The 12729-nt window shown below is 40.2% G+C and overlaps 1 protein-coding gene across 2 annotated transcripts in view; it reads left to right on the top strand.

Moving 5' to 3' along the window:
* Gcnt1 (glucosaminyl (N-acetyl) transferase 1) overlaps positions 1-12448 on the top strand; it is a 37030-nt gene extending 24582 nt beyond the window's left edge. Inside the window, exons 2-3 of one of the 2 annotated variants that reach the window (XM_090329621.1) lie at positions 7975-8135; positions 10138-12448. In XM_090329621.1, the coding sequence (XP_090185747.1) occupies positions 10268-11554 (1287 nt within the window). In that variant the 5' untranslated portion in view covers positions 7975-8135; positions 10138-10267 and the 3' untranslated portion in view covers positions 11555-12448. The remainder of the gene's footprint in view (positions 1-7974; positions 8136-10137) is intronic. The other variant, XM_090329622.1, reaches the window with a different exon arrangement.
* The last annotated feature ends 281 nt before the right edge of the window (positions 12449-12729 follow it).

Below are 12729 nucleotides of genomic sequence, written 5' to 3'. Positions count from 1 at the left end.
TGTCTCTGACACTTTTGACATTGGCTTCAATCACATGAACATATGAAACTGATTTCTTTTAACATTGTTCCGCATCTTTACATGGTGTAATTTCTCTAAATTGATATATACTAGTAAGTGTCTGGTCTCAGATTGAATATTAGATTTTGAAATCTGCTTCATTTTGAAATACAAATACATGTGAACTAGTTATATCTAGTGGGTGGCCCTTATTTGCTTGAGAATGAAGTTCTCCTGATCTTCTTTCAAACTAAAATCTAGATCTGGTAATCAATGGTTTGGGACCTTTTCTTACATGTATCAATTATATATATATATATATATACATATATATATAAATATGTATGTGCACACGCACACACACACACATATATATACATACACATATATGTGTGTGTGTGTGTGTGCATTGCATATATCTTTTACCCCTACTTCATACTTTCCATGAGTCTGTACCATGTCTAGCTGTTGGAGATAAGACCATTCCAAAATTAGAAGTTCTCGGTTTGTAGCATCAAAGAAATGCACCATGCTCCCATGGCACCTTATATGGTGCTTGCTGTTTTATTCCCTCCCTCCCTCTTTCTCTCCCTCCTTTCCTCTTCCACCCTTCTACCCTCTCCTGTTCTTTATTCCTTCTTTCCTCTCTCTTTCTCTCCCTTTACCTCTCTTCCTTTCCCTCCCCTCCTTCCTCTCCTTCCTCTCCTGGCTTGCCTCTCCTCTCTTCCTGCCTCCCTCTCCTCCCTCCCTTCCCTCCCCTCCTGTTGCTAGGGATGGATGTCATGGATTCAGGCATAGTTGCACTGCACATTGATTGATAGTGTTTACATATAAAGGCCCTGTTCTTCAGAGCTAAACCATGTGATTGGTTATGATTACTGTTTTCATTATTGAATGACTGCTTGGTTTGGGATCCATAATTACACTCCTAACTTCCTTAGTTTGCTTTGTTTTCAAGGTACTTATTACAAACAGACTCAAAGCCTGCCATTGTTAGTTGGTTTTCAGTGTTTATTGCCTCAGTGCCACCAAAAGCAGGCCAAAGGAGAGAGCAGGAAATGGATAAGCCTAGCAGAGGCCCTACTTACCATTCATGAGTTTTTGTTCTTGGAGATGTGAGTGCCCGGGCTTTCTTACCTACCATGGTTTGTCTCTTTGTTTAATACATGACCTAACATGGCACTTGGCCATATTCCTGGGACTCTTTTTGTCTATTTTACATCTGTTTCTCCCTCATGATTCTTTCCCTTTCTTGGTTAATACTGCTGTGTTATAGAGCTCATTTTCTGGTAGCTTCATGAGAATAGGTAGGGCAATGTAAATATTTTAAGACATAAATGCTTTTTATTTTACACTTACTTTGATTAATAATTCCTAAGAATTCCCAGCTAGACTTCATTCTGTTTTATTCAGCGCTGAGTGTTCGTTTTGGGGGTTTTTTTGGGGGGGGGATTGTTTGCTTTATTTTCTACAGCTGGATTTTGTGAAATATGAAGACATTTCTTTTTATTTTTGAGACAGGGTCTCTGTGTAGCCCAAGGTGACCTTGAATCCACTATGTAGTCCAGGTTGCCTCTGCCTTCTGAAAGTGCTGAGATTAACAGGCATGTACTGCCACACTGGTCTCTGAATCCACTTTGTGTGGTTTCATTTTCCCCCTATTTAGAAACCTCCGTGATTCGTTCTCCCAGTGTTCTGACATTTTGTGGTGGATTCATAATTCGGTGTGAGTTCTGGTTTCATCCATCATACATGGATTTCATCAATTTGTCCTCTAGTAACCATTTCTTAATCTTGGGTACTGTTTATTTATTCATTTATTGACTGCGCTGGTACTGGGGGCTCAGGCTGGTGCTGTATCCCTTGAGCTATATCCCCTCTTCCAGCTGTTTAGTGGTTCATTGGAGCTAAGAGTCTCATGGACTTTCCTGCCTGAGGTGGCTTCAAATTGAGATTCTCCAGTCACAGCCTCCTGAGTAGCTCAGATTACAGGTATGAGCTGCCTGTGTCCAGCTCTTCATTTCTTTAATTGATGACAAATATTTCTTCTCCCTTTCCACTAGAAGGTGAATTTCCCGGCTGACTCTGAATTATTGTATTTCTTTCTCTTTATTTTTTTCTCCTCATTAGTCAGTCGGTCTGAGAATTCTTAGTTTGGTTGTTTTCCAACTCTTTCACTCAGTTTTGCTTTGTTTTGTTTTGTTTTTTTTTAATGCCTGCTGTTGTACCATCGATTTTCAAGGATTCTTTTTATTTTCCTAGGTGTTTTGTGGCTTCTCATTGTTCTCCTCATCTATTGCTGTGAGGCAAACTATCTCCAATGTAGTAACACATGGCATTTGCCATTTTATTTTTCTTATTCCTGATGTGCATGGCTCGAGAATTCAATAAAGATTCCAGCAGAGAGTGATTAGACCCATCTGATGGTGTCTTCACTCACGTACTCAGCACCTGGGGTCATGTGGAGGTTGGGTTCAGGTGGAACTGTTGAAAAGGGCATCTTTCTCTCTGTTCTAACCAAACCTGGCTTCTTATAACAAGCTGGTTCAAGAGAGAAAATCTTCCAAGCAAGCTGGCAGTAGCTGCCTGGTTTTATGTGTCTTAGCTTTGGTGTGGTCAGTTACACTTATGCTAAACTTTTCTCAGTCAATATTATCATATGGCTGCTCAAATGAAAGGGGGAAGAGTTTTACTACTTGATTAGAGATTGGAGGTCATATTACAGAAGAACATATGGAATGGCAATATTGTCTGGCTGTCTTCAGAAAATGTATTCTCCTCCATCCATTTTCTTTTTCTTTTGGTACTAGTTTTGCTTGAACTCAGGGCCTCATCTTGCACTTATCCCTTCAGCTTTACCTCCATTTCTGTTTTTTTTAGCTGGTTAATTAGAGGTAAGCATTTCAAGCACTTATCTGCATGGTCTGGTTTCAAACCACAAACCTCAGATCTCAGCTTCCACTTCTCAGACTCCTGAATAGCTAGAATTACAAATTTGAGTTACCAGCACCCCGGCCATCCATTTGTTTTCTTTTTTTTAAATGATTTTTTATTAAAGTATTTATTTTTTTCATATATTTTTATTGTAATTAATAGAAAGGTTACATGATATTTGCCAGATAGATGGTGCATTAATTCCCATACATTAAAGTATTTATTAACTTTGATTTTTACATCATATTTCAAATGACATGTTTAACAAACAAGTATTCAGGAAGGGAATCTCTATATACAATCACCGCCATCCATTTATTTTCAATGAAAGGAATTATCTTCCTGAGCATTTTATTGGCATCGGCATTTTATTTATTGTATATAAGGTACTTCCTTTGAACATGGAAGGAGCACCCATTATAATATTTGCTAAGCCTTTTGTAGGCTTAATTCGATTTCCCAGTAAATGAACTTGGACTTTGTTTTCACAGCCAAGATCCTAAGATCAGATTGGAATAAGGAAGCCAGAGAGGAGGAAGGAGGGGTCATTATTCTTGCCTGGGTCCCTGTTTTCTGCATGGAACTCTGCATTCCTTTCCTGGGGCCTGGCGTGCTCCAGCCTGAGGAACTTCTGCAGAGCCTAAACCCTGGATCGTGGCAAAGTTTGAAGTGAAGACTTACCTGCTTTCTAAATGGCTGCCAGACCTTCCTTGTAAAATATTCTTGTCACCAGTTCCAGAGACTTGTGACCATTATAATAGTAAGTGGACATGGATCTTTTTCAGTCTAGGGTTTGAGGGTCTAGTTAGTCAGTTACTTTATCTGTTCTTCTGTTTTCCTTGCTATCTTCCTTGCTCCTCTTCCCTTACCACTCCGTTGAATACTCAAATGGACCTTTCCACTTTGTCCCAAGTGGCATTCATTTTATGTTCCCACATACATTATTAAATTATATAAAAATTACATAAATTATAAAATGATGTTGGGGTGTGACCGTACTGTCACCTGAGTGGCATTTTGTAGTTTTTCTGTTGTCTCCTTCCTTGACTTCACTGGCAGTATAGAAGAAAGAACAGGGGCTGGGAGTTTGGCCTAGTGGTAGACTTCTTGCCTAGCATGCACAAAGACCCAGATTTGATTCCCCAGTAACACATACATAGAAAAAGCCGGAAATAGTGCTGTGGCTCAAGTCTAGAGCTCTAGCCTTGAGAAAGCCCAAGGGCAGTCAGTGCCTAGGACTTGAGTTCAAGCCCCAGGACTGAACAAAAAAAAGAACAGAACAGAACAGAACATCATATTCTTGGGTTCCTTGTTTTGTTTTGTTTTTTCTTTATTTCTTTTTCTGGCAGTCACCTGTAAAGAACTGTTGTTTTCAGATACCATCTTTTCATTCTTTCCTTCCTTTCGTTTCCTCCAAGATTATATTCTCTGCTTGAACTAAGAATTCTTGATGATTCAAGCTGATTAGCCTAATATAGAATGTAAAATGGACCTGGCTCAGTTGGAAGATTACTTTTCTTGTGAACATAGGACTGAGTTCAATCTTCTTTATAACCAAAAGAAAAAGAAGATAATAGGCCAGGAATAGTTGGCTCAGGCATAATCTAGTTGTTCCAAGGGGCTGAGAGATCTGAGGCTCATGGTTGGAAGCCATACTGATGGAAAATCTGAGAGACTCTTACCTGTAATTAACCAGCAAAACGTTGGAAGGAGAGGTATAACTCAAATGGTAGAATGCCAAATTTGAGTAGAAATAGCTAAGTGAGAGGCCCCAGTAATGGGGTGTGCACACACACTTGCTCTCCCCTCCCCCACATGCAGAGAAGACACTAATATGCTCAGATGCTTTTTTTTTAAAGAATTTATTAACATTGATTTTTACATTATATTTCTTTTTTTTTTTTTTTTTTTTTTTGCCAGTCCTGGGCTTGAGCTCAGGGCCTGAGCACTGTCCTTGGACTTTCTCAAGGCTAGAGCTCTACCACTTGAGCCTCAACACCACTTCCAGCTTTTTTTTCTATGTATGTGGTACCGAGGAATCGAACCCGGGTCTTCATGCATGCTAGGCAAGCACTTTAACCACTAGGCCAAACTCCCGGCCTTACATTATATTTCAAATGACTTGTTTAATAAACATATTCAAGAAGGGAATCTCTTTATACAATCACTGGCACTTAGATTTTAGAACATACAAAATTAGGCTGAGGGTTTGTATGTCGTAGATACATATTAATCTATGTAATAAAACATTATGTCTATAGAATCATAAATTTTTATGTCTATGTAGTTGTGTTTATATTTCCAGTACCATGTCCATAGCATTGGGTATGTTAACTATTGAGTCCTCGCTCTTGTTTGGATCTAATAGCCACATATTAAGGATACCATGCACCTTTTGTTCCTTTGGTCTTGACTTGTCTCACTCAACATGATTCGCTCTAGATTCATCCACTTCCCTGCAAATGCCATTATTTTATCTTGTCTGTTGACTATGTAGAATTCCATTGTGTATATATGTACCACATTTTCTGTATCCATTCATCTGCAGTAGGGCATCTGGAATGTTTCCATCACCTGGCTATTGTGAATAGTGCAGAGATGAACATAGCTGAGCAGGTGTCCTTATCATATCTTGGGTTATGATGTTCAGGGTAGATGCCCAGGAGTGGTTTGACGGGATCGTAGGGAAGGTCAATTTTCAGTTCTTTAAGAAACCTCCACACTGCTTTCCAGAGTGGCTGAACTAGTTTACAATCCCACCAGCAGTGCAGTAGGGTTCCTTTTTCTCCACAATCCTGCAGCAACTGTCATTGTCTGAGTTCAATATCTTGGCCATTCTTGTTGGGGTAAAGTGGCATCTTAGGGTTGTTTTTATTTGCATTTCCTTTATGACTATGGATGATGAATATTTTCTCATATGCTTTTCTGTCATTTTAATCTCTTCTTCTGATAAGTCTCTCTTTAGTTCCCTTGCCCATTTAGTAAATGGCTTGTTGGGTTTGGGTGGGATAGGTTTCTTGAGTTCCCTGTAGATACTGGATATTAAGCATTTGTCAGATGTATTGTTGGTGAATATCTTTTCCCAGTTGGTTGGCTGTCTCTCTACTTTTGCGAGTATGCTTTTATCTTTTATTTTTAGGTAGTCCCATTTATCGAGTCTCTCTCCAATCTGTTGTGACCCTGGGATTCTGTTCAGGAATCTTTTGCCTGTGCCTATGAGTTCCATTGTCTCTCCTACTTTATCATGTAGCAGTTTCACGGTTTCTGGTCTGATGTTGAGGTCTTTGATCCACTTTGAGTTAATGCTTGTGCATGGCGAAAGGCTAGGGTAATTTTTAGTTTTCTGCCTGTGGCTGCCCAGTTTTGCCAGCACCAATAATTGAATAGACTGTGTTTGTTCCACTGTATATCTTTGGCTCCTTTGTCAAATACAAGTTGCCTATAGGTATGTGGTTCTATTTCTGGGTCTTCTATTCTGTTCCATTGATCTTCTGGTCTGTTTTTGTGCCAATACCAAGCAGTTTTTGTTATTATATTATGGTTCTATAGTAGAGTGTGAAGTCTGGTATTGTAATACCACCAGCATTGCTCTTTTTGCCTAGAATTGTTTTGGCTATTCTAGGTCTTTTCTTGTTCCATATGAATCTTTGGATTATATCTTCTATTTCCGTAAAGAATGTCTTTGGGATATTGATGGGGATTGCATTGAATTTGTATATGAATTTTGGCAGTATAGCCATTTTCACTATGTTGGTTCTCCCTAGCCATGAGCATGGGATGTCTTTCCATTTCGTAGTGTCCTCTTTAATTTCTTTTGTTAGGTTTTTATAGTTTTCATTGAATAATTCCTTTACGTCTTTGTTAAGTATATTCCTAAGTATTTTATTCTTTTGGGGGCTATTGCGAATGGGATCATTTTCTTGATTTGGCCTTCTGTTTGTGTATTGTTGGTGTACAAGAAGGCTACTGACTTCTGAAGGTTAATTTTGTATCCTGCCACTTTGCTAAAGTAATTTATTAATTCTAGAAGTTTGGGAGTGGAGTTTGTTGGGTCACTCAAGTAGAGGATCATGTCATCTGTGAATAGTTTAATTTCTTCTTTCCCTATGTGGGTCCCTTTGATGTCCTTTTCTTGCCTTATTGCTCTGGCTAAGGGTTCTAGCACTATATTGAAGAGAAGTGGAGAGAGTGGGCATCCCTGTCTAGTTCCTGATTTTAAGGTGAATGGTTCCAGTCTTTCACCATTTAGTATAATACTGCAGTCATAGCAATGTTTTATTTTTTATTTATGTGGTGTGAAGGAATTGACCTTATAGAGATTGCTAGGCAATCACTCTACCACTAAACCACATTCCCCGCACTTGATACTTTCCCTGAGTAATTTTCCAGTGCCTGTATTTGTTGTATGAGGTCACTGAAATCTCTGCTCAGTTCCTTTCAGGGTTTCCAGTGACTGGACAGAGGTTTCTACAAATGTCTTGAACTAATAAGGGGCAAGGATGTCATTGCAATGTTTTGATGTTGTAGTGGTAGAAATGCTTGAGGATTTTAACAGAAATGTTTGCTTTTGAATAGAGCTTTGGACCAGGTCAGGGATCACGATAGTCAAAGGAAAAGGAGATTATATATGGTTATTAACATGTCAGTGAATCTGTATAGTAAGGATCTACCCTGTTAGATTTTCCCACATGGTTGCTCCGCACACCTTTTGGAAAAGGCCATTAGAATTTCCTTTCCTATAGGCTTCCCCAATGGCTGGGGATATAGCTCACTCACTTGTAGAGAGCTTGCCTAGCATGTAAAAGACCTTGGGTTCTGTTCCTAGCAATACACACCAAACGTGTGCACACGCGTGTGTACGCGCGCGCGTGCACACACACACACACACAAGCTTAAATTTCCAGTTGTTTTCAAACCTTTAACAAACCATAAATGTATTAAATGAAAAAAATAAGATTGTAAATAAGGACATTTTAGAAGACCGACATAATCAGGGTGTGAACATCCATCTGCCTCACTCTTTCTCTTTTTGTCTTGTAGGTAAGTTAAACATCCCTAGAGGTCTATCACCATTGTCGATGCATTTAAGAAACCTTGAAGTATGACAGTGACTGGCTGAGCCAGGACTCAGAACACTGAATGACCCAGACGTCTATTTATTCTGAATGGTAAAAATCCACGTGCTTAAGTTTATGCTGCAGGTATGTTGTGTTGGTAACTTTTATTTTGATTAACAATAGCAATGATTTATTTCCCATTGAAATATGTAAGAGGTCCAGTGTTAATTCTGGCAGTTAAAACTTATTTCAAGCAAATGGTTATGCACACCTGTAATGTCAGTCCCCAGGAGGTTGATTTGTAAAGATCACACATTTGAGGCTAGCATAGCGTGTAGTGAGAACCTGTCTCAAAGAACAAAGCTGATTTTTCTTTGAAAGCCTCCTATGTGAAGTCTCTAAATTTGGACCTAGAGAAATGGCTTAAGGAGTAGAGCACTTGCCCAGCAAACAGGCACTGAGTTTAAACTGAAAAACAAACATCATTGTATAAATCTGGTATGGGTGTAGTTCATGGTGTTTGATCAGTTTTAGAATAGCACCTATTCATTGTAGAACCAATTTGCTAAGTAATGTAATTGTTTCTAAAAACTAAACAATAGCTGGGTGCTTGTGGCTTGCACCTGTCATTTTAGCTACTCAGGATGCTAAGATCTGGAGATTGAGGTTTGAAGCCAGGCCAGGCAGAAAAGTCCATGAGACTCTCATTTCCAGTTCACCAGCAAAAAGGCTGAGTAGAGCTATGAGTCGATAGGTACAACACCACTCTGGAGAAAGGGAAAAAAAAGCCAAGCAAGACCATGAAGCCTCAAGTTCAAGCCCCTCTATGTGTGCGCGCACACACACACACAAATACACACACACACACACACACACACACACAGAAAATACTAAAGAATATTTGAATATAAGTATTATATAGTAAAAGTAGGATTGTCTCCAGTGGACAATGTCTGTCATAAATTACAATTTATTTGTGTGCCACTCCTGATGTTTGAACTCAAGGCATAGATGCTGTCTCTGAGCTTTTTTGCCCAAGGCTAGCACTCTATCTCTTGAACCACAGCTCCACTTAAAGCTTTTTTTAACTGATTAATTAGAAATAAGAGTCTCATGGACTTTCTTGCCTAGTCTAGCTTTAAACAATAATCCTCAGATCTCAGCCTCCTAAGTTGCTAGGATTATCAGTGTAAGTCACTGGTTCCAGGGAAAAAGGCTCCATTATTACGAAATGCAGGCTCTATTTTGAACTGTGTCTGTCTTGTCTTCCTATAGTGCTTATCATTGAACTGAATTTAAATATGGTGTTAACCTAACTCGTGGAGCTAGGAATGTGGTTTAGTGGTAGAGTGCTTGCCTATCATGCATGTAGTCCTGGGTTCGATTCCTTAGTACAACATAAACAAACCAAAAAAGCTGAAAGTGATGCTGTGGCTCAAGTGGTAGAGCACTAGCTTTGTGTAAACAAAGGAGCTCAGGGACAGTGCTCCAACCCTGTGTTTTGCCCATGACTGGCAAAACAAACAAACAAAACTAACTCAGTCCCAAATCTGGCCTCATTTTACCTAAAACTATTTTAATTTCGTTTGAAAACACAGTTGAATTACACTCTGCTTTGGAAGATTCTTTAAAAATGTCTGAGTATGCCCTCAATCTTAAACAGCAGAAAACAATAGATCTGATTTCCCCCAGTCTTCCTGGCTGCTGACACCAATGCACGGACTTCAGTAGCTGTCAGGGGGAATTATTAGTAATGGTTGGAATGGTTCTTAATTTTGGCACAGCATCAACACTCCCCCAAAACGGACAGTTCAATAATGACAGCCTAGGTTCTCCACTCCATCTCAGCATATGCATGTTAATTGAGGAAGAATCTTTAATCACATGTTAATTGGGGATATGTAGGACAACTTAGTGCTAGGCTTTGGCAGCTGTATTCAGCAACCCCTTCCGCCCCCCCACTCCACGCCCTGTCTGTGGCTTTAATATAGACTGTGGGTTTCCTGTAAAACGATCTTTTCCTCTCATTAACCCACCTTGCTTGTCTTTTAAACAACTGACCTTTGTAGCAAAAAGGCATTTTCAAGCCTGAGAAGATGCTGTGCAAGACTGTTATTTATCTATATTGTTTCTGTTTTGCTTTTAGCGCTGTTCTGCCTTTCAAGATGCCCTTGTGCCTCTGACACACTCAAACTGAATAAGAGAGAAAAATCCTTGATACCCAAGCCTATCACAGCACCCTTAAGGAAAAGGGAAGTCTCTCCTTGTCCTTTGAAATGCTGAAAAACTTACTGCGGAGGAGACTTTTTTCTTATCCCACTAAATACTATTTTATGGTTCTTGTTTTGTCTTTGGTCACCTTGTCTGTGTTCAAGATCCATCAGAAGCCTGAGTTTGTAAGTGTCAGACACCTGGAGCTTACAGAAGAGAATCCTAGTAGGAATGTCAACTGCACCAAAGTGTTACAGGGTGATGGCGAGGAAATCCGAAAGGCAAAGCTTGAGATGCTCACCGTGGGGTTTAAGAGGCGGCCTCGATGGACGCCGCAGGATTATATAAACATGACAAGGGACTGTGGCTCTTTCATCAAGATGCGCAAATATATCACAGAACCCCTTAGTAAGGAAGAGGTAAGTTTCCCAATTGCATATTCCATCGTGGTTCATCATAAGATTGAGATGCTTGACAGGCTCCTGCGAGCCATCTACATGCCGCAGAATTTCTACTGCATTCACGTGGACAAGAAATCTGAGGACACCTTTTTAGCTGCCGTGATGAGCATCGCTTCATGTTTCAGTAACGTCTTTGTGGCCAGTCAGTTGGAGACAGTGGTGTATGCATCTTGGAGCCGGGTTCAGGCAGATCTCAACTGCATGAAGGACCTGTATGCAATGAATGCAGACTGGAAATACTTGATCAATCTGTGCGGGATGGATTTTCCTATTAAAACCAACCTGGAAATTGTTAGGAAGCTCAAGTCATTCATGGGTGAAAACAACCTAGAAACAGAGAAGATGCCACCCCATAAGGAAGAAAGGTGGAAAAAGCATCATGCCATTGTGAATGGCAGGATCATTAACACAGGGACTGTGAAAGCAAAGCCTCCCCTGAAAACTCCCCTGTTTTCAGGCAGTGCCTATTTTGTGGTCAGTAGGGAGTATGTGAGATACGTGTTGGAGAATGAAAGCATCCAAAAATTCATGGAGTGGGCTCAGGACACGTATAGTCCGGATGAATATCTCTGGGCCACCATCCAGAGGATTCCTGAAGTCCCAGGATCCCTGTCCTCAAGCAATAAATATGACTTGTCTGACATGAACGCCGTGGCTAGGTTTGTCAAGTGGCAATACTTTGAAGGCGACGTGTCCAATGGTGCACCTTACCCACGCTGTGACGGGGTCCATGTGCGTTCCGTGTGTGTTTTTGGGGCTGGGGATTTGCATTGGATGCTTCGCAAGCATCACTTCTTTGCCAATAAGTTTGATGTGGATGTTGACCTATTTGCCATCCAGTGTTTGGATGAGCACCTGCGGCATAAAGCCCTAGAGATGTTAGAACACTAAACCACTGTAGGCAATTGTAGGAAGAAGGATGCATGAAATGTGCCCTCCCCCATCCATTTCCCTCCTCTGCCTCAGTTCATGTAAAGGGGCAGCTGGAGTGTTAAGAAAGGGAGTGAGGCATTGTGGGAAGAAGGGGCCAGGATGGCTGGGAAAGAAGCTGCTGTGGAAATCAGCCTGAAGGACTGTTAAAAGTAACTCAGGGACTTGTGCCAATCTTACTTTGAAAATTTTATATTATGATCATTTTTTTTTTCTGACATGGATAGATGTATAGCAACACACAATCATAAGGATACTGTGTATCTTGTATGTTATGTAAGGTGAAATGGAAACTTGATTTTTATTGTAAATGATCTTTGTAAAACAGTTGACTTTGTGCTGTTGTATTGTATGGAGTAGTGTCTCTGAATGTTATCTCAGGGAGCTTAAAAGAGGCTTAATGTTAATATTGCTGTCTTATTTTTCCTTATAACAGTGCACATGAAATTTAAAAGCAAGGGGAAAATGAATTTCTAGTTTAGTTGATTTCTGTGAATCATTTTTTAAGATATCTGAGATATTTATCAGGTGCAGTATTGCAGATCTGTAGTTCTAGGTACGCTGGAGGCTGAGGAGTTTGGGAACAACTTGGATAGTCTCCCTCCAACTCTCACTTTCTACCTCTTTCCCCCTTTGTCTGTTTTAGATTAAATTCAAGGCCTCTTATATGCCAGGTAATATATTCCTAGCCTGAGAACTTGACTCTTTAAGGCAGAAAAAAAAAGGGTGTATTCAAAGTATGGCTTATCAGTTTCTACCAAGAATAACATTCAACTTTTCCCAATATTTCTTTTTATACCCCTACACCCAACCCACCACCAACTCCCCACCCTACTGAAGTGTGAAAATGTTTGCCATTTTAGAAACCTGTGTGGTCTTGATTCAGTGAGCTTCCATTGCCAGTAATCCATGTAGAAAACAAAGATAGGAGTGGGTGTGAGAGGAGGGAGAAGGAATCTATGTACGCTGATTGTGAGACCCCCATGATAAGCTTTTGAAACCAGCAGTGGTCACTGTCCCAAGAACTTAAGCCTTTTGCTCATTGGATCCACTGTGTCCCACCCCTCCCCTCAGGGTGTCTCCATTCCAGTGTCATCAGTGCCTCTGTGTGAAAGAACCTGGCCTCTGCCCTGGGG

The sequence above is a fragment of the Megascapheus bottae genome, chromosome 3 (genome assembly GCF_031878675.1).
Source record: "Megascapheus bottae isolate mThoBot1 chromosome 3, mThoBot2.hap1, whole genome shotgun sequence".
NCBI lineage: Eukaryota > Metazoa > Chordata > Mammalia > Rodentia > Geomyidae > Megascapheus > Megascapheus bottae.
Note: the sequence above shows the minus strand (reverse complement) of the source record. Positions and strands in the feature narration are given on the sequence as shown.